At 45.0% G+C, this 21,632-nt stretch overlaps 1 protein-coding gene across 2 annotated transcripts in view; it reads left to right on the top strand.

Moving 5' to 3' along the window:
- LOC102185621 (glutathione S-transferase Mu 1) overlaps nucleotides 4,077-21,632 on the top strand; it is a 68,957-nt gene continuing 51,401 nt past the window's right edge. Inside the window, exons 1-8 of one of the 2 annotated variants that reach the window (XM_018045876.1) lie at nucleotides 4,077-4,197; nucleotides 4,491-4,566; nucleotides 5,002-5,066; nucleotides 5,368-5,449; nucleotides 5,549-5,649; nucleotides 6,766-6,861; nucleotides 6,949-7,059; nucleotides 12,916-16,118. In XM_018045876.1, coding sequence (XP_017901365.1) covers nucleotides 4,162-4,197; nucleotides 4,491-4,566; nucleotides 5,002-5,066; nucleotides 5,368-5,449; nucleotides 5,549-5,649; nucleotides 6,766-6,861; nucleotides 6,949-7,059; nucleotides 12,916-13,005 — 657 coding nt within the window. In that variant the 5' untranslated portion in view covers nucleotides 4,077-4,161 and the 3' untranslated portion in view covers nucleotides 13,006-16,118. Of the gene's footprint in view, nucleotides 4,198-4,490; nucleotides 4,567-5,001; nucleotides 5,067-5,367; nucleotides 5,450-5,548; nucleotides 5,650-6,765; nucleotides 6,862-6,948; nucleotides 7,060-12,915; nucleotides 16,119-21,632 lie in introns of those variants that run through there. The other variant, XM_018045877.1, reaches the window with a different exon arrangement.

Here is a 21,632-nt window from a genome sequence, read left to right on the forward strand (position 1 = left end):
TATAAATTCAAACTGAAAAAACTAAGATCATGGCACATGGTCCCATCATTTCAAGGCCAATAGTAGGGGAAAAAGCGGAAGCAGAGACAGATTTTCTTTCCTGGGGCTCCAAAAGCACTGTGGACAGTGACTGCAGCCATGAAACTAGGAGACGCTTGCTCCTGGGAAGGAAAGCTATGGCCAACCTAGACAGCATGTTAAAAAGCAGCGACTTCACTTTGCCAGCAGAGGCCCCTATAGTCAAAGCTGTGGCTTTTCCAGTAGTCATCTACCAATGTGAGAGTTGGACCCTAAAGAAGGCTTTCCAATTGTGGTACTGGAGAAGACTCTCAAGAGTCCTTTGGACTGCAAGGAGATCAAACCAGTCAATACTAAAGTAAATCAACCCTGAATATTCATTGAAAGGACTGATGCTGAAGCTCCAATACTTTGGCCACCTGATGCAAAGAGCAGCCTTATTGGAAAAGACCCTGATGCTGAGAAAGATTTAAGGCAAAAGGAGAAGGGGGCAGGTGAGGACGAGATGGTTAGATAACATCACTGATTCAATGGACATGAATTTTAGCAAACTCCGGGAGATAGTGGAGGACAGAGGATCCTGGCACGCTGCAGTCCATCCGGTTGCAAGGAGTCAGACATGACTTAGCGACAGAACAATAACATCAAAAAATAAGAAATCACAAGCTTAGGAGAGAAACTGAAAACACAGAATGCAAACACGGAACACAGCAAGAGCATTGCTAAGGGGGAGATTTATGGCTAGAAATGTCTACTTTAAAAACAAGAGGATCTCAAATAAACATCCTAACTTTATAAATTAAGGAATTAGGAAAAAAACCGAAATAAATAGAAGGAAATAATAAAGATTATGGCAGAGATAAATAGAAAAATAGAGAAAATCAATGAAAATTTTAAAGAAATTCCTTTGAAAGATTTATGAAATTAACAAAATTGACAAACCTTTAGCTACACTAAGAAAGAAGGGAGAAGATGCAAATTACTAAAATCAGAAATGAAAGTGGAACAGGACTACTGAGTCTACAGAAATAAAAATATTGCAACAGAGTACTACAAGGAATCATATGCCAACAAACTGGATAATCTAGATAAAATTAAAATGTTCCCAGAAACACAAAACATGACAGGACAGAAACACAAAGAAATGTAATTCCACATGTTATTTGTTTTAAATTTAATTCCTGCTTAAATTCTTGAAGCCTTGCTTATATTTATTTGTTCTGAAAACTATGACATCTGACTCTTTGTGACCCCATGGACTGTAGCCCACCAGTCTCCTCTGTCCACGGAATTTTCCAAGCAAGAATGCTGGAGTGGCAGGCGGATTCTTTACCACTGCACCACCTGTAAAGTGCCCATCTTAAACTATAAATTATAGTTTATAACTATAATTAAGTTTAAGATTTATAACTATAAATCTTACAAATTATGGTTTTTATTTTCTATTCAGATTAAAAAATATCCTTTATATCCTGGATTACAAAAGTTTATCCAGATAATCTTTAAAAACTTTAAAAAATTACTATCAAGTAGGACACAATTTAATACTACTGTTGGTATTTAACGTGTTGGTTTGTGTTCTGAGGCTGTTTTACATAGAATTTGAAATTTACTCTGGGAGTTCAGAATGTCAGCAGTAGAGCTGGAAGGATGGAGTGCAGAGCAGAGTCAGATCAGAGGCAGGATTCTTGACTGGATACTGGACACTATGTGTTCTGATGTCCTGCGCAATGTTCTCTAAAATATTAGAACCTGTCAATACTTACAGTCAAGCGAGAGCACATGTAAATCCAGAAGATGTGGCCGCTTTAACACTGAATTTCAGTGAGGCAACCACTGGTTGCATCAGGCCCTTCTGCCCTCTCTCCAGTTTTCCCTCTGCCAGAGTCCCCCTGCCCCTGCTGCCTTCCACACACCCACTGCCCCCACCGGTGGGACCCCTGGGCCTGGGGGCTGAGGCTGAGAGCCTGTTCCGCCAGCCCCCTCCTCCTCCTGCAGGACTGACGTCTTCCTCCTGATGGGCTGCCTGTGCTGCGGCCCATCCCTGTGTCCCCAGTTCCTTGTCCCAGCAGGCACGGCCTCTTTCTCCTGCCTTCAACCTCCCTCCCTCTCAGTGCTCCTCAGAGATTTTGAACACTTAAAAATCTCTTCTATATTTTAAAATCTCTCCTTGTATTTCCTAGCTGAGTTCCAGCCTTTAGTACCCAGAATTTTCTTTTTCTTAGTGCTGCTCTATGACAGAATTTCAATGATTTTTGTAAATAAATGACTGACTGACTGAACACTAGCATAACAATATCTGATCTACATATTTTAACCGTTATTATTCTGTTTAGTGTTTTTAAGAAAGTCATATTCTCAGTGGAATCCGGTCATGTGTCTTTTCCAAGCTCAAGATGTGTAAAACTCAGAATGACAACCCCTTTATAATATGAAAAATATAACTATTAAGAGAGGCAGCACTTTTGTGTGGCCAGAGCCACTATCGCCTCCCTTTGGGCAAAACGACGAGGGAATCTGCCTTTCCCTATCTGCCTCCTGAGTCTGGACCCCTAGCTGAGCTCTGAGGACTGGCAGGGTGGGAATGGCTAGGGGCATCCACAGAGGGACTGAGCTCTGCTGGTCTCTGCTGATAACATTTTCCCTGCTCCCTAGCTTAGCAGAGATGTGTAGACTCTGAGTCTGTGATTTAACATGGATTAGAGAAAGTCTGTCTTCTTCAAACCCCCACTCCATACTTTATCTTGGTGGTCTGAAACCTTTATTCAATACTGGGACCTTTCTATCCTTAAAAAGTGTTAGCTAATTTTAAACTGACTTTCCTGTAGAGTTCCAAGCTTGCCTTTTAACTTCTGAAATCGATTTGTTTTCAAAAGGTCTTATCGTCTCTTTTTGTGTATCCATTACTTTGTAGTGTACTTTAAACAAGGGAAAAGGAAATACAGGCCAACCTTGTCTTCTCGTAATTTTGAAATAGACTTCAATCTTCAAAGAGGAGAGTTGGCAGGTGGGACATTGTTTTTGAGGAGGCTGTATCACAGAGTGACATGAAAGGACACCTGAGCCACCCTCTCCTACACAAAACCACACCTGGGTCAAGATCAGGGCAGGAATCTGTGGACATGGACAGCCAGGCTGTGCCGGACCCACTCTGACTGCAATCCTGCGTGGTGTCCTCCAGGCTCCTTGCTGGCCACCCCTACCAGTCCCCCTCGCAGCAGGAGAGGCTCCTAGCTGCTCAAAAAACAGCTCTCCCTGCTTCATTCAGAGCCCTCTGTGACTACCACAGTCCAGGTCACTGACCCAGTCAAAATGAAGTACATCTAGCTGGTTGTGGGGTTATTTCTGGAGTTGTACCTGGATATCTTCTTTGCTGGACCTGCTTCTGTATTTGGATTCATTGTTTAGGCCATAAATCTACTTGATTAATTTACATTTGATTATTATCACTCTTAGCTACACGACTGAAGGGATGAGTCCCCTCTAGTCCCTGAAAAGAAAGCACTGACAAACTTCTTCCTGCACCTTGTGGGTGTTTCTTGTATCCCATTAATAGTCTGTTCTAGAAGATATGCTGCCGTCAGGGATTGTAAAGAGTCGGGGGAGCGTGAGGATTACTTGGAGTACTGATCTTCCTGTGCCAGCGGCTCATTTAGAGTTTCGATTTGAGGAGCACCCACTCTTAGACTTAACTTGGCAGTTAAGAGCTTCCCAGAGCCCAAGGGAACTCGGTAACCCAGGAGCAAGTCTCAATGATCGTGGGAGGGCAGGGGAGGTGGAAGATTCGTGCTGTCGTTAGGATTCAGGCTTGTTTCCCGAGAGCACTACCAACTTCCCCGATTTAGCTGAAATCGGACTGCCGACGGGAACCAGGCTGCCCTCAGCGTCCTGGTGCCCAGAGCTCGGCTCCCGAGTTTTGAGGCTGGAGGGGGAAATGGACTACTTCGACTGCCCGGGGCGCAGATGCCTCGTTGAAGAGTCCCGGGTGCCCCTAGTGCCAGGAAGCTTCGGAGATTGGGCAATAATTGGGAGCGGGACAAAGAGACGAGATGGGGCGTGGCCTCACTCAGGCCACACCCAGGCATCGGATAAACATCCAAATCAACGGTGCAGAGCTAGAAACCCGATCCACAGACGCTGACTATGGCGATGACCCTGGGTTACTGGGACCTCCGCGGGGTGAGCGGGGGTCCGCTAGGGCGGGTGGGATGGAGGCGGGCGGGGATATGCTGCGCAGTTGGGGACCAGTAAGCCAGAAATGTTTTCTGCTCGCTGCAGCCTAGCCCCTTCGCACCGCCGCCTCCTTCCAAGGGGTGTGCGTGCTGTGTGTGTGTGTGTGTGTGTGTGTGTGTGTGTGTGTGCTCAGAAGTGGGTGGATGGGGGAGAGGGCTGGGAGTATGGGAGTGACTGGAACGGTGAAAGTTTTGCAGTCAAGACCTGACGTCTGCCCTGTGTCCTGGCATCTTTCTCAGCTAGCCCACTCCATCCGCCTGCTCCTGGAGTACACAGACTCAAACTATGAGGAAAAGAAGTACACGATGGGGGACGGTAATGGCATCCTTGTCATGGCCTGACTTCTGCTCAACTCATGCTGGTTTGGTGCCAAGCATCCCATGTCCTGACCCCTGTTGTTCATGTCTAACGCCTTCCACCAGCTGGAGCAGGGACCTGCCCCTTCCCCAGCGCTTTAGGGTGCAGCTGGCCTCCAAGGAAGGATATGAGAGCCCACAGCTGGGTCCTGTATCAGCCATTGGCACAGGCTCCCCTTAGTGCTTACCTAAATCCTTTGTAAGGATTACTCATGTAGTTTCAGGAAATTCCTGTTTGTTTTTTCCCTCAAAGCTCCATGTGAGATTAGTGGTTCAGATTTCAGATCCACCAGTTCAGGGGCGGGGGGGTCTTGCCCCTGACTCCTTGGTAGGTCCTCTGGGAAGGAGGGTTGGATTTGTGGGAGGTTGTTTCAGTGCATCTTCTTTTTCTCAGCTCCTGACTATGACAGAAGCCAGTGGCTGAATGAAAAATTCAAGCTGGGCCTGGACTTCCCCAATGTAGGTGCAGGGGCTGGGGTGCTGGGAGGGGGAGTAGACAGTGTCTCTATCCATCTCCTTTCCTGGCTTAGAGGTTTCAGGAACAGGTACCTTCTGCTCTGTCTCTCAGCTTCCTGGTTCTGTTTTCTGCCTTTCCATGATGCTCTGTGTCCCAGCTCATCCCTCCATTTTATAGCATGTTATTTAGTGCCCACCATGGGACAGGCTCTGTGAAAGCCAGGTTTCATTTCTGCCCTTGCTCAAGGGAGCAGATGCAGGGGAGCCTGGTGGCCCACCTGACCTGGCTTTGTTGTTCTTCCAGTTGCCCTACTTAATTGACGGAGCTCACAGGCTCACCCAGAGCAAGGCCATCCTTCGCTACATTGCTCGCAAGCACAACATGTGTGAGTGGGGCTGGGGTTGGGGACCGGGATAAAGGTGGCCATGCCTTGGGCTGGGCTGGGAGGGGATACTGAGGGTGAGTCTCTGTTGTGTGGGTACAGGTGGGGAGACAGAGGAGGAGAAGATTCGCGTGGATGTATTGGAGAACCAGGCTACGGACACTGTTAATGACTTTATTATGCTCTGCTACAACCCGGAATTTGTGAGTCTCCTCCTGCTGATCTGGGATGGATGTGCTTTAAAAGGAGACTAGCTTAGTTTATCCCTTCTACAAAGATCATTTTGTAATTTGATCTCCTTGGAGCTACTGAGCTGGTTTATATGGAGTCCTCTGAGTGATTCTCATAACTCTAATTCAGCATATAGAAGCTCTGACACAGTTCCCCCCAATCTAAGGATAGAATCTAGACTCCCCAAGGTGGAAATTCAGTTCCTAGACAGGATATTTACCTTGTTAGCCCAATGCCTCCTCTTCAGCATGTCAGGCATAAACCCATTGTGCCTGGTGGGCAGGGCTGGGTCTATATCACATGGTCAGGATCTGTTAAAGTCCTGACTGTGAGTCCACGCCTACTGAGTTGGACAGGGTCCCACCTACACTGGTCCTTTTGCCATTTAAACTCCTTAAATCTACTGATTCACCAAGCTAGTCCCTACAGAGTTCCGAGAGTGACCCTTAGAACTCCCAGTGCATGAAATGCAAGCTTGGACTCAGTTACCATCAGTCTTAGGGTAGAGTCCAGCCTCCCAGGGTAGAAATTCAGATCCTAGATAGGTGTTTACGAGTTCAACCAGTGCCTCCTCCTTGGCATCTCAGGGATCAGGACATGTGTCCAGTGGGCAGCCCAGGGCCAGACTTTATTCCTTTCCTGCCTTCCTTTCAGCTTCCAATTCTTCCCAACTGTCCAGAAACTGTCCACGCATTCACACCATTCTGTCTCCCACACTGGAACAAAGGACTTCTTTCCTAGTTATTTTAGTGTTGATCAGCCTGAGGTTTGAGGCCTGACCTCTACCAAGTCTCACAGCATTGCTGGTCTGACCCCAGGCAGGTGTCTGGAGCTGACTGGTGGGTGGCAGGGTCAGGGACAGTGTGGTTTTGCCCTTTGCCTTCCCATCACCTCTCACAGATGGGAGGTGGTACCCATAGGAGTCTGATGAACACAGGTGGGTTGAATGGCAGCTGGGCAGCTGGGCACCAGGTTCAGTTGGGGGACATGGCTGCTCACCTGGCAGCTGGGATCAGACACAGCCCCAGGAGGCCTGTTCTGCCAGGGAGTCTGTTTCTGAGGGCAGTGATGGCTGTTTTGTGTCTCAGGAGAAACTAAAGCCTCAATACTTGACGGAGATCCCTGGAAAGATGAAGCTCTACTCAGAGTTTCTGGGGAGGAGGCCTTGGTTTGCAGGGGACAAGGTAAGTGGGATGGCTTTAGGGGAGGGAGAGCTGTCATTTTCCTGAGGTTCAGAGTATGGTGAGCATTCATGCTTTGTCTTTCTGCAGCTCACCTTTGTGGATTTCCTGGTTTATGACGTTCTTGACATTCACCGCATATTTGAGCCCAAGTGCCTGGATGCGTTCCCAAACCTGAAAGACTTCATCTCTCGTTTTGAGGTATTCTCCTGATCCTCCTACTATTAATACATCTCTTTCCTCTACACTCGTCTCCCTGCAGCTTTCCTAATTGGAACAAAACCAAGTATAACTAGCATTTATTGAGAACTTGGTTTATGATAGGTTTTCTGCTCAGGGCTTTACATACATTGTGTCAGATTTGATCTTTGCCTTATTTCTACAAGGTAAAGAAGTATCACCTCCATCTAAAAGGCAAGGAATAAGCCAAAAGGATATGTAATTTCTGATGGTCACAGAACCAGTGCAGGCTGTGCTGGGCTCCCAGTCAGAGTGTCTGGATTCTATGGAGAGCAGTCAGTGGCTCTCCATTTCCTGTGTGGAAGAGAGAAGCTCAGGTCCTTTTGTTGTCTGGGCTCAGAGCTCTGGAGAGTATGGAGGAAGCAGAAATCTCAGGAGTTTGGATGTGGCTGGCATTAGTTGAGTTGAGACACAGTAAGAGTGATGTTAGGTATCAAAGACATAATGTTTTTTCCTGATCACCCAAGGGCCCTGCGGCTTATTGGCTCCCTCTCTGGGGTTGTACTGACATTTCCAAGAATGTAATTGGTTCTGGGATTTTCTTCCATAGGTAGGTGCCTTCTTGGGAAGATTTTATCTTGTCTCTATAGTAGGCAGTTTCCTTCCCTCTCTTTCCTTCTTCCAGTTACTCATAATTCTGTCTCAGAGATGGGATGATCCATTCATTTTAAGTCACATTCACTGATCTGACCCTGTCTTCTGTATGAGGCACTGTGTCAGGCACAGGAGGGGTACAGAAGTCACACAATCCTGGAGTCCTAACTGGGGCTCAGTGCAGCTGGAGAACTTCAGGAACCCTGAAGCTGTGTGGTGTGGGTGGAGCCCCCTTGGTTCTGGAGGAGTACAGCCTGACCTCACCTCCCAGCTCATCACCACCCTCAGTCAACTACTGATAATTGGAGAGCAACAAATAATTGAGATGAGTGCCTGGGAAGGAAGACGGGGACAGATGTGGACTGCAGTGTGTGGCTTGTAGGGCCCTGGGCTGTGGGGTCCAGTCAGCCCTAGGTCTGGGACTCCTGGGAACTCTGCGGCACTGTCTGTCTTGAGAAGATGGTGCACAGGTGTATCTGAGTGTCTCACTGCCTGGGTAGCTGTAGCAGGACTGGGGATGAGGTAGGTCGGGGCCCAGTGAGAGTAGGCTCAGGTCCCAGGCCAGGAGTTGGATTCTGTCCTTTAAGTGGAATAATTAGAGCCTGGTCTTGCTGCTTCTCACCCTCCTATTGCCTTTCTTCTGGGTTTTGCTGAGTCATTGGGTGAGATCTGGTCTCTTCTGCAAGCTGCTCATGTATTTTCTGAGGCTGTTTGTTGTGCTAGGGGTCCCTCTGTGGGCAAAGCCTGGAGTCTCCCTCTGCGAAAGGACCAAGTTTGTGTGCAGGGGGAAAGACAAGCCCTCCTGTAGGGAAATGGGGGAAGGGAGTGCTTTGCCAAGAGCACAGAGTTGAAGAGAGAGCCAGGCTGAGTTCCACGCTATCACTTATTAGCGGCTTGAACGTGAGGAAGGTGCTTAACCTCTGTGATCCCGTTTCCTCCCAGATAAGGACACACTAGAACCACTCTTAGGCTACTTCTGTGGAGGTTCTCGGTTCAGTTCAGTTCAGTTCATTCTCTCAGTCGTGTCTGACTCTTTGCGACCCCATGAACTGTAGCACACCAAGCCTCCCTGCCCATCACCAACTCCCGGAGTTCACTCAGACTCACGTCCATCGAGTCGGTGATGCCATCCAGCCATCTCATCCTCAGTCGTCCCCTTCTCCTCCTGCCCCCAATCCCTCCCAGCATCAGAGTCTTTTCCAATGAGTCAACTCTTCGCATGAGGTGGCCAAAGTACTGGAGTTTCAGCTTTAGCATCATTCCTTCCAAAGAAATCCCAGGGCTGATCTCCTTCAGAATGGACTGGTTGGATCTCCTTGCAGTCCAAGGGACTCTCAAGAGTCTTCTCCAACACCACCGTTCAAAAGCATCAATTCTTCGGTGCTCAGCCTTCTTCACAGTCCAACTCTCACATCCATATATGACCACTGAGAAAACCATAGACTTGACTAGACAGACCTTAGTCAGCAAAGTAATGTCTCTGCTTTTGAATATGCTATCTAGGTTGGTCATAACTTTCCTTCCAAGGAGTAAGCGTCTTTTAATTTCATGGCTGCAATCACCATCTGCAGTGATTTTGGAGCCCCCCAAAATAAAGTCTGACACTGTTTCCACTGTTTCCCCATCTATTTCCCATGAAGTGATGGGACCGGATGCCATGATCTTCATTTTCTGAATGTTGAGCTTTAAGCCAACTTTTTCACTCTCCTCTTTCACTTTCATCAAGAGGCTCTTTAGTTCTTCTTCACTTTCTGCCATAAGGGTGGTGTCATCTGCATATCTGAGGTGATTGATATTTCTCCCGGCAATCTTGATTCCAGCTTGTGTTTCCTCCAGTCCAGCGTTTCTCATGATGTACTCTGCATATAAATTAAATAAGCAGGGTGACAATATACAGCCTTGAGGCACTCCTTTTCCTATTTGGAACCAGTCTGTTGTTCCATGTCCAGTTCTAACTGTTGCTTCCTGACCTGCATACAGATTTCTCAAGAGGCAGGTCAGGTGGTCTGGTATTCCCATCTCTCTCAGAATTTTCCACAGTTTATTGTGATCCACACAGTCAAAGGCTTTGGCATAGTCAATAAAGCAGAAATAGATGTTTTTCTGGAACTCTCTTGCTTTTTCCATGATCCAGTGGATGTTGGCAATTTGATCTCTGGTTCCTCTGCCTTTTCTAAGACCAACTTGAACATTAGGAAGTTCACAGTTCATGTATTGTTGAAGCCTAGTGGAGAATTTGGAGCATTACTTTACTAGCATGTGAGATGAGTGCAACTGTGCGGTAGTTTGAGCATTCTTTGGCATTGCCTTTCTTAGGGATTGGAATGAAAACTAACCTTTTCCAGTCCTGTGGCCACTGCTGAGTTTTCCAAATTTGCTGACATATTGAGTGCACCACTTTCAGAGCATCATCTTTCAGGATTTGAACTAGCTCCACTGGAATTCCATCACCTCCACTAGCTTTGTTTGTAGTGATGCTTTCTAAGGCCCACTTGACTTCACATTCCAGGATGTCTGGCTCTAGATGAGTGATTACACCATCATGATTATCCGGGTCATGAAGATCTTTTTTGTACAGTTCTTCTGTGTATTCTTGCTACCTCTTCTTAATATCTTCTGCTTCTGTTAGGTCCATACCATTTCTGTCCTTTATCGAGCCCATCTTTGCATGAAATGTTCTCTTGGTATCTCTAATTTTCTTGAAGAGATCTCTAGTTTTTCCCATTCTGTTCTTTTCCTCTATTTCTTTGCATTGATCACTGAAGAAGGCTTTCTTATCTCTTCTTGCTATTCTTTGGAACTCTGCATTCAGATGCTTATATCTTTCCTTTTCTCCTTTGCTTTTTGCTTCTCTTCTTTTCACAGCTATTTGTAAGGCCTCCCCAGAAAGCCATTTTGCTTTTTTGCATTTCTTTTCCATGGGGATGGTCTTGATCCCTGTCTCCTGTACAATGTCACGAACCTCATTCTATAGTTCATCAGGCACTCTATCTATCAGATCTAGGCCCTTAAATCTATTTCTCACTTCCACTGTATAATCATTAGGGATTTGATTTAGGTCATACCTGAATGGTCTAGTGGTTTTCCCTACTTTCTTCAATTTAAGTCTGAATTTGGCAATAAGGAGTTCATGATCTAAGCCACAGTCAGCTCCTGGTCTTGTTTTTGTTGACTGTATAGAGCTTCTCCATCTTTGGCTGCAAAGAATATAATCAGTCTGATTTCGGTGTTGACCATCTGGTGATGTCCATGTGTAGAGTCTTCTCTTGTGTTGTTGGAAGAGGGTGTTTGCTATGACCAGTGCATTTTCTTGGCAAAACTCTATTAGTCTTTGCCCTGCTTCATTCCTCATTCCAAGGCCAAATTTGCCTGTTACTCCAGGTGTTTCTTGACTTCCTACATTTGCATTCCAGTCCCCTATAATGAAAAGGACATCTTTTTGGGGTGTTAGTTCTACAAGGTCTTGTAGGTCTTCATAGAACTGTTCAACTTCAGCTTCTTCAGCATTACTGGTTCGGGCATAGACTTGGATTACCGTGATATTGAATGGTTTGCCTTGGAAACGAACAGAGATCATTCTGTCATTTTTGAGATTGCATCCAAGTACTGCATTTCGGACTCTTTTGTTGACCATGATGACTACTCCATTTCTTCTGAGGGATTCCTGCCCACAGCAGTAGATATAATGGTCATCTGAGTTAAATTCACCCATTCCAGTCCATTTTGGTTCGCTGATTCCTAGAATGTCGATGTTCACTCTTGCCGTCTCTTGTTTGACCACTTCCAATTTGCCTTGATTCATGGATCTGACATTCCAGGTTCCTATGCAATATTGCTCTTTCTAGCATCGGACCTTGCTTCTATCACCAGTCACAGCCACAGCTGGGTATTGTTTTTGCTTTGGCTCCATCCCTTCGTTCTTTCTGGAGTTATTTCTCCACTGATCTCCAGCAGCATATTGGGCACCTACTGACCTGGGAAGTTCCTCGTTCAGTATCCAGTTATTTTGCCTTTTCATACTGTTCATGGGGTTCTGAAGGCAAGAATGCTGAAGTGGTTTGCCATTCCCTTCTCCAGTGGACCAGTCATCACATATACCTCAGAATTCCTGTGGTTCTCCAGCTGCACTGAGCCCCAGAGGCTGGGCACCAGGACTGGGTGACTTCTGCATCCCCTCTGGGCCTGATACAGTGACTCATACGGGGGGAGGGTCAGACCAGTGAATGTAACTTAAAATGAATGTATGATCCTGTCTCTGAGACAGAATCATGAGTAACTGGAAGAAGTAAAGAGAGGGAAGGAAATCGCCCACTATAGAGACTTCAAGATACAATCCTCCCTGATGTATTGAGGGTTTGGATCTAGATGCCCACAATACAGTGAAGCAAGTCACATAGCTTTTTTGGTTTCTCAGGGCATGTAAAAGTTGTTTATAGTATACTGTAGCCTGTAAAATGTGCAATAGCATTATACCTAAAATATATATATATATATTTATCTTAATTTAAATATCCTTTATTGCTGGGCATTACTTCTCTGGAAGTCCAGTGGTTAGGACTCCATGCTTTCACTGCCAGGGGCCTGGGTTTGATTCGTGCTCTGGAATCTAAGATCCCACATGCTGCACATCTCGGCCAAACAAACAAACAAACAGACCTGAAACTTTCTTGCCAAAAAATGCTGAGACCTTCATCTGAGTCTTAAAGGGGTTTGATTTTTTTGCCACAGTAACATCAAAGATCACTGATCATAGATCGACATAACAAACATAATCATAATGAAAAAGTAGAAATATTGGGAAAATCACCAAAGATGACACAGAGACAGAAAGTGAGCAAGTGTAGTTGGAAAAATGGCATCAGTTGACTTGCTCAATGATGGTTGACACGAGGCTTCAGGTTGTGAAATACACAAAATGTGCGAATCACAGTAATTTGAAGTGGACTGGAATGAGGGATGGCTGTGTATTCTCATCTCTGGGTATATACAGCAGCTAACACAGCCTGTTCTCCATGTGTGGCAGGTCTTAGTAAGACACCACGTTAGTCACAGGAAACTGAAGAGGTAACTTATCAGAACTGGGGACCCTAGGAAGATTGTTTTTTGCTGGTTGCTTCACTTCCACAATGAAGGGTTGGACCAAGGTTCCAACTCAAAGTCTGGAGTAGAACTGCGTGAGCCGCAGTGGGGCAGCTGGCCTGACCTTCTTTCTCCCACCCTCAGGGCCTGAAGAGGATCTCTGCCTACATGAAGTCCAGCCGCTTCCTCCCACGCCCTGTGTATTCAAAGATGGCCGTGTGGGGCAACAAGTAGTCCTCTGGACGGCAGGAGATGGAGCGAGGAGCCAGTGCTGTGTGTGGAGAGCCGCTGGAGCTTCCTGCTCCCCAGAACCAGATGTTTTGTTTCCTCCTTCTTTCTTTCCATTGGTCACACTTAGGCCTTATTTGGCCCCAACTCTTTCCCAACACCATTCATCCAGGATCTTTAAGCTCTACAGCACCCCTCTCTTCTTCAGTGAAGTCACCCCCTGACGTTATGCTTTCTGCTCTAAAGCCAACCAGATCATCCTTCCTTTTCATGTTGCTGGTTTGGTTTTTTTTTTTCCCTGCTATGAGTAGCCTGACCAGACCCTTGGCTTGGAGAGCTCAAGCCTGAGCCCCCAGCACTGCCCTGAAGACCAGGACAGGCCTAGTGTGCAGGCCTTGCTCTCCCAGCGTGGGCCCTGCCCAGCCCTGCCGATCACCAATAAAGCCTTAACCACACCTGCTATGTCTTATCTTTTTCCCTCCTGACCATCTGAACTGTCTAACTGGCCCTGCTGCTTCCTAGGAATGAAGTGGTGACGCTGGCAGTGTCTGGGTGCATGGGGATCCTGTCTGGTAGTAGGATGTTCTGAGACTTCCTGTTCCCATTTCTGAGGCCCTCAGAGCAGGAGTCCTCAGAGGGCTTCTTCTATTATAGAAGGGAGGCCTCTTCCTGAGCCTCCATCTCTCATCCATTCCCCCTCCTTATTAAGAGCTCAGGCGCCCTCTGTTGGCTGCTGCGCAGCTGTTATTCAGGACCTTCTCTCTGTGTTACTTCCTCATTTTCTTAGCTACCCAAGAGGTAAATTTCTTTAGTCCTCGCATATCTGAAGATGTGTTGCTAGCGTACACTAAAGTAATGTTTTTGTTGGTTATACGATTCTGGTATAAGGACCTTCAGGCCTCTGATGCAATTAGACACAGCTAGAATTAAGCCTTGTTCGTGGGAAGGGTGATGCCAGTCTCTCTTGAATATCTGATGGATATATATATATTTTTAACTTAAGGCACTTGCTTTTCAGTTCTTGCCAATGTGAGGTATCCAAGTCCAGAGTCTATATAGAGATCTTGGGGCTGTTGTGTTTTTACTTCACATCCTTCTATGAGTATACTAAGTTTCCTGGTCTCCTTTTTATCAGGCACCATTCATCACTGCTTTGCATCCTCTGGAAGTAATTTCAAATCACCCTGTCCAGTGGTCTGCTTAAGAGAAAGTTTCTAGGACTTCAGGAGTTCGCAGACCATGCTACCATAAATAGTTGTTTACTTTGGGGTCTAGTATTCAGTCAAGACTCAGTTGGGAGAAAATGTTACAAATCACAAAGGACCTTTATCCAAAAATATTTAGCTAAAAATATAACCAGTGAAAAAAAGAGGCCTAAGTGGCTTTTTGGCCACAATACATGGCTTGTAGGATCTCAGTTTCCCAACCACAGGTTGAACCCAGGCCCTGGCATTGAAAGCTCAGAATCCTAAACACTAGGCCACCAGGGAACTCCAAGGCCCACGTCTTGACTGGGCATTACAAAAGAGAATATCCCTAAGGCCAGTCAGCATATGAAAAGGTGCCCAACAATATTGGATTTGGGGAAGTTATGAACACAGTTAATTCAATTATATACCCACACAGGCTAAAATTAAAAGGACCAACAATTATTCACAAATATGAGTAGTAACTGGAACCATCACTCACTGCTGGTGGAACAACCACTTTGGAATACCAACAGCACTTCCTGGAACTAAACATAACATCTACCCTATGCCTGTGGAATGCCACGCCTTATTATATACTAATGGGGATGTGTGCTTATGTCTTCAACAGACAGGTACCATAGTGTTCAAAGCGGCTTTATATGAAAAAGCCAAGAACTGGCAACTTTCCAATGTCTGGCAATGCAAGAACGGACAGATAAGCTGGGATATGTTATATAAGTCCATTATACAAATTCACTATTCATATGATGGATTATTATACAATATATAGACTTATGATGAAAATATTATGAAGGGCTACTGCTACACACAATAACATGAATGACTCTCAGAGACACAATGTGGACAAAAGGATGTAGACATCAAATGCACCTGCTACATCCTTCTATTTACGTGATCATTAATAGGCAAAATAAGTCCAGAGTAACAGAGGTCAGCTGAATGGTGAGCTTGTCTTTGTTGAAGAGATTGTGTAGGGCTGGAAATGTTCTCTATTTTGACCCAGGTGGTGATTCCATAAAAATATACATATCTAAAAACCCACTGAGTTGTCCACTTAAGATGGTGCACCTTACTGCTTGTGATGGACATAGACACGGTCTCACTGTTACATTGCTTATGTTTTTCTTTATCATCAGTCTTCCCTGTAGGATATAAATACCTTTAAGGCAGGCATTTCTGTCTCTTCTTGTTCCTGGTCTTACAGGTGTTTGTATACAACCAGAACAGCACCTGGAAGATACTGGGTGTTCAATGAAGAGTTATTAAACTAGTGGTATTTACTATTAGGGGGATCACTTCAAGTATTCACTTGATTTTTACTCATGCCTACTTCTTTGGGTACATGTAATTCGTGTGTACATACATTTTTAGGTTCTGCTCTTTTTTCTCTTAATGTTTCCCTGAAACATCTATACCTATTAGCCATACACTTGTGCACATACTACTAAGTATTTACTGGATATGTCTCATTGCTTCCAGTAGATAAAGTGTCATTTGCCTAGTCAGTCACTCACTACTGGGCAATGTGGGGTTTTCTATTTTTTACTTTTCCTTACGATAGTGTCATCTTAAGCCGATGTTTTCCTCTGGTTTGTGGCCTTTATTTGGTAGATCCCCTAGCAGATACTAGAAAGCAAAATGTGAGAATGGTTTTAAGCTTTAATAGCAGACTATTTTATTGCTCTGTAGAGAGAGTAACTTACTTGATGGTGCCCCCAGCAAGGCACGTGGGCCTCTTTTTCCTGTACCTTAGGCACTTGGGGTGTCACAATTTCATCATATGCTAATTTTATGGGCTCATTATCATACCCTGCTGTTTCCCACCTTTACATTTTTCTAATTGTTTATTGGCTGTGCATGTTTCCACTTGCTGAATAAATCCCAGCCTATAAATCTCCCTGTGTCCTATGCTCGCCTCATTACTCATTTAATTCTGGATCACAGTTAAAAGGTGGAGTGATGGTAGTCATAACGTTTATTTAATGGGCAAAGTGGAACTTATTGTGGTTCTATTCCAGCTTATTATCTAGAGCAAATGAACACCCACATTGAATATGATAATAAATATGTTTTTAAAGCAAAACATAAGAGCTAAAGTAATCCATTGTTACAGGACTTATGAATTAGAGGGGACTGGCTGAGATGCCTTATAAAAGAACTCTAAGTAGATTTGGAGAGAAGAGGTCCTCTTTTCCACTGGTCAATCTCCTTGACATTGTCATTATTTTAAGGTCTTTAAAGGGCAAGTTATGTGTCAGTCTGCATGTTTTGCCAATTTGATGTATATGAGTGTCTCTAGAAGGTCTTGAGTGATGGGCCAACAGCGGTAATTGAGATACACTGTGGTCCTGTCCATCACCAATATTCTTATGTGGCAGTCACTAGATGCTTACATATTAAACTTTCAATCACCCTACAAGGGTGACAAAAACAGGTCTCAGTCTAGACACTGAGTTTGCAGTGACTTGTTGCAAATTTCTGTATAATCTTCTCAGTCATGTGGGTTTTTTATTATTATTATTTTGTTTTTCAAATTTCTTTTCCTGTTTCTCAGTGCCAGGGAGGTTTCCAGCTGTGATCCGAGAGGCAGGGCCAGCCAACCCAGCCCTTCACCTGTGGTGTAATGGGGTTGCTCCACCTCTGTTGCAGGGCCACCCCACTGGCCCAGGGGCTGGAAGCTGGCCTTTAGACTGTCGCAGGAGCTGTGGACCCCAGCGCCTGGCTGTGGGGAGCATGGCTGTCCAGGCTTCTCCTGAGCACGCCACTGCTTTTCAGACACGGGTGTCCTGGTGGCCGCCTGACCCAGCTCCCCCAGTCTAAGTGGGCACCTAAGCAGGGCTGTGCTGTGAGAGCCGCACCAAAGACCTCCCCCAAACTTGCCCCTTGGGGGACATGATTTAACAATCCATTCAGTTCTTCCCGGTGTAGGTTTGAAATTTTTCTTCTTAGCATTGTTTCTTATTTTCCATATTTTTCCCCTTGAACTTAGTTTCTTTTCTAAAATCCTGCAGCCCTAGTTTGTCTGCATTTCTTTATTCAAAGTAATGTAAGTAGGCAATTTTCTTTTCTGATATCTCACTTGGCAGATTCTTGTCAATGTTTATTTTCATTTTCTTATTTTCAAGTGAAAAATATATTCCTTTGTTTGGCATATTCTAAGCTTACACAGACAACATTTAACAATCTTTAAACAATTAAATTAGGACACATTTAAATCTTAATGTTTGTATTTATTTATATGACATAATTTAGTATTCTGAGGTTATTTCACATAGAATTTCTGTTAATTCACTAGAGAGTTCAGAATGTCAGCTCTAGAGTTGGAGGGAATTATGGAAGGCCATGCAGGAGACCAGAGGCTGGACTTCTTGACTGAATAGTGGACGCTATATGTTGTGGTGTCCTGCACCGTGTCTCTAAAATATTAAACCTGTCAACATTTTATAGTCAAGAGAGAGCACATGTAAATCCAGAAGATGTGGCCACATTGACTCTGAATATCAGCGAGGCAACCACTGGCTGCATCACAGCCTGCATCACTCTTGTTTCAGACACCCAGGGCAGGTGTCTGGAGCTGAGTGGTGACAGGGTTAGGAACAGTGTGGTTTTTGCCCTTTGCCTTCCCATTGCCTCTCACACGGGAGGTGGTACCCATAGGAGTCTAGTGAACACAGGTGGGTTGAATTGCAGCCCGGGCACCGAGCCAGGTTCAGTCGGAAAACATGGCTGCTCACCTGGCAGCTGGGATCAGACACAGCCCCGGGAGGCCTGCTCTCTGCCGGGGAGTCAGTGTCTGAGGGCAGTGACAACTGTTCTTTCCTTCAGGAGAAAATGAAACCTGCATAATTGGAGGGAATCCCTCTAAAGATGAAGCTTTTATCCCAATTTCTGGGGAAAGGCATTGGTTTTCAGGGGACAAGGGAGGTTGTGGGGGGGGGGGCAGATTTGAGAGCCAGGAGTTCATTTTGCCCAGGTTCAGAGTTTAAAGCCCATCTTGCTTTGCCTTTCTACAGCTCACCTATGTGGATTTATCTACTAATGACATCGTTGACCCGCACCACAGATTGGAACCCAAGTGCCTGGATGAGTTCACAAACCTAAAAGACTTCCTCGACCGCTTTGAAGTAATTCTCCTGAACTTCTCACTATTTATATCTCTTCTGTCTTCTCCAGGATACTTTCTTAGTCTTGGGGCTAAAAATTAAGAATATCTACCATTTATCAATGATTGATTTATACCAGGATATCTGCTGAGCATCTCACATATATTGTGTTTCATCTTTGCAACATTTCTACATGGTAGAAGAATTATCACCTCCATCTTTTTAAATTAATTATTTTAACTGGAGGATAATTTCTTTACAATATTGTGGTAGTTGTTGCCATACATTGGCATGAATCACTGCGGGGGACTGCCCGTGAAGGGTTAAGTCTTGGGAGCTGCTCGGCGTTATGCAGAGCCTTAGGCACGTCCCTAAGCTCCCTGTCCCGCCCCCCTGAAGAATTTACTACCCTTAAGGCTCCGGGACGTCTCGGTCTTGCAACATTTCATAGAGGATAGATTAGCTTATTGGATAGAAGATAGATTATCTATTTGTGATCTGCACACAATGGTAAGGGTCTTGTGATTGTATCTGGAGATTAATATACAATCTTGTGAATGTCAGAAGTCACGTACTTTATCCTATATATACTGCAGCACAATAAAGGAAGGCATCAGCCATTTTGGTCTGATCCTCTCAACCCCATCCTTTGTCTCTCTCTTATTTTTCTTAGCGGGGACGCTCCGTTCTCTCCCTGTGCAGGTGCGACTCCTTGCTTGTGCTGGCCGCGGCAGGTGGCGCCCAACGTGGGGCTCGATTTCGACAGTTTTCCTCGCCACTGCTCTTATTAGCTAAAAAGAGTGAGTATATATGTATACAAGTGAATTTAAATTGAGGAGGAGTAGTAAGGTATATAGTTGAGAGTATAAATATGGGACAGACGCATAGTCGTCAATTGTTTGTACATATGTTATCTGTAATGTTGAAACATCGGGGAATTACTGTTTCTAAACCTAAATTAATCAATTTTCTTTCATTTATTGAGGAAGTTTGCCCTTGGTTCCCCAGAGAAGGTACAGTAAATTTAGAAACATGGAAAAAGGTAGGGGAACAAATTCGGGCTCATTATACTCTACATGGCCCTGAAAAGGTGCCTGTTGAAACTTTATCCTTTTGGACACTAATTCGTGATTGTCTGGACTTTGATAATGATAAATTAAAACGTTTAGAAAATTTATTGAAACAGGAAGAAAATCCTCTACATGTTCCTGATCCGGAACCCAGGTATGCTGTTCCCAAGGGAGTTGAAGGTGACCCTCCGTTTGCTAACTTATCGCGTCCTTCAGATAATGATGATTCACTTTCATCCACAGATGAGGCGGAATTAGACGAAGAAGCTGCTAAATACCATCAAGAAGATTGGGGTTTTTTAGCACAAGAAAAGGGGGCGTCAACATCTAAAGATGATTTGATTGAATGTTTAAAAAACCTCACTGTTACTTTACAGAATTCAGGAATTAAGCTTCCCATTAGCAACTCTAAATCTCCTTCTGCCCCGCCTCTGCCCCCTGCCTATGCTCCTTCCATTATAGCAGGTCTCGATCCCCCTCCGGGGCCTCCTCCTCCTCCTCCTCGTCCATCTGAGATTGTGTCTCCGCTGCAAAAGGCATTGAAACAAGCACAACGACTTGGTGAGGTCGTCTCCGACTTTTCTTTTGCTTTTCCTGTCTTTGAAAATAACAACCAGCGTTTTTATGAAGCGCTGCCTTTTAAACAATTAAAAGAGTTAAAGATTGCTTGCTCACAATACGGTCCTACCGCTCCATTCACTATTGCTATGATAGAAAGTTTGGGTACTCAAAATCTACCCCCAAATGATTGGAAACAAATAGCTAGGGCCTGTCTTTCGGGGGGAGATTATTTACTATGGAAATCTGAATATGCTGAACAGTGTGCTCGTATAGCCGATGTCAATCAGCAACAAGGTATACAAACTTCCTACAAAATGTTGGCTGGTGAAGGTGCTTTCCAGGCTACTAATACTCAACTTAACTTTTTACCTGGTGCATATCCACAAATATCAAATGCGGCTCGACAGGCATAAAAAAAACTTCCTAACTCTAGTATTAAGACAGAAGATCTCTCAAAAGTCCGACAGGGACCTGATGAGCCTTATCAGGACTTCGTGGCACGGCTCTTAGACGCTATAGGTAAGATAATGTCAGATGAAAAGGCTGGGATGGTATTTGCAAAACAATTGGCTTTTGAAAACGCTAACTCTGCCTGTCAAGCTGCTTTACGACCTTATAGAAAAAAGGGAGATCTGTCTGATTTTATTTGCATTTGTGCTGACATTGGACCCTCCTACATGCAAGGCATTGCTATGGCAGCGGCATTACAAGGAAAAAGCATTAAAGAGGTACTTTTTCAGCAACAAGCCAAGAACAAGAAAGGATATCAAAGGTCAGGTAATTCGGGTTGCTTTGTTTGTGGTCAGCCTGGCCATCGGGCTGCAGTGTGCCCTCAAAAACAGCAAATCCCTGTTAGCACTCCTAATTTATGCCCACGATGTAAAAAGGGGAAGCATTGGGCCCGGGATTGTCGTTCCAAAACGGATGTTCAAGGTAATCCTTTACCCCCGGTTTCGGGAAACTGGGTGAGGGGCCAGCCCCTGGCCCCAAAACAATGTTATGGGGCAACACTGCAGGTTCCAAAAGAACCATTGCAGACCTCTGTCGAGCCACAAGAGGCAGCGCAGGATTGGACCTCTGTGCCACCTCCTACACAGTATTAACACCCGAGATGGGGGTTCAAACCCTTGCCATAGGAGTGTTTGGGCCTTTACCTCCAGAAACTGCTGGATTGCTTTTAGGGCACAGCAGTGCGTCTTTAAAAGGAATACTTATTCATCCTGGTGTGATTGACTCTGATTATACAGAAGAGATAAAAATATTAGCCTCCGCTCCTAACAAAATTATTGTAATTAATGCAGGACAACGTATAGCTCAACTTCTTTTAGTTCCATTAGTTATACAAGGAAAAACAATTAACCGAGATCGTCAAGAAAGAGGCTTCGGGTCCTCTGACGCCTATTAGGTGCAAAATGTTACCGAGGCACGACCAGAACTTGAGCTACGCATTGATGGTAAGCTTTTCTGCAGAGTGCTTGATACAGGGGCCGATATTAGCGTTATTTCTGAAAAATACTGGCCTACTACATGGCCTAAACAAATAGCTATTTCCACTCTTCAGGGTATTGGCCAAACTACCAATCCAGAACAAAGTTCGTCCCTTCTTACTTAGAGGGATAAAGATGGCCATACAGGCCAATTTAAGCCTTATATTCTGCCCCATCTTCCAGTTAATCTATGGGGGCGTG

The sequence above is a fragment of the Capra hircus genome, chromosome 3 (genome assembly GCF_001704415.2).
Source record: "Capra hircus breed San Clemente chromosome 3, ASM170441v1, whole genome shotgun sequence".
In the NCBI taxonomy this organism is placed as follows: domain Eukaryota; kingdom Metazoa; phylum Chordata; class Mammalia; order Artiodactyla; family Bovidae; genus Capra; species Capra hircus.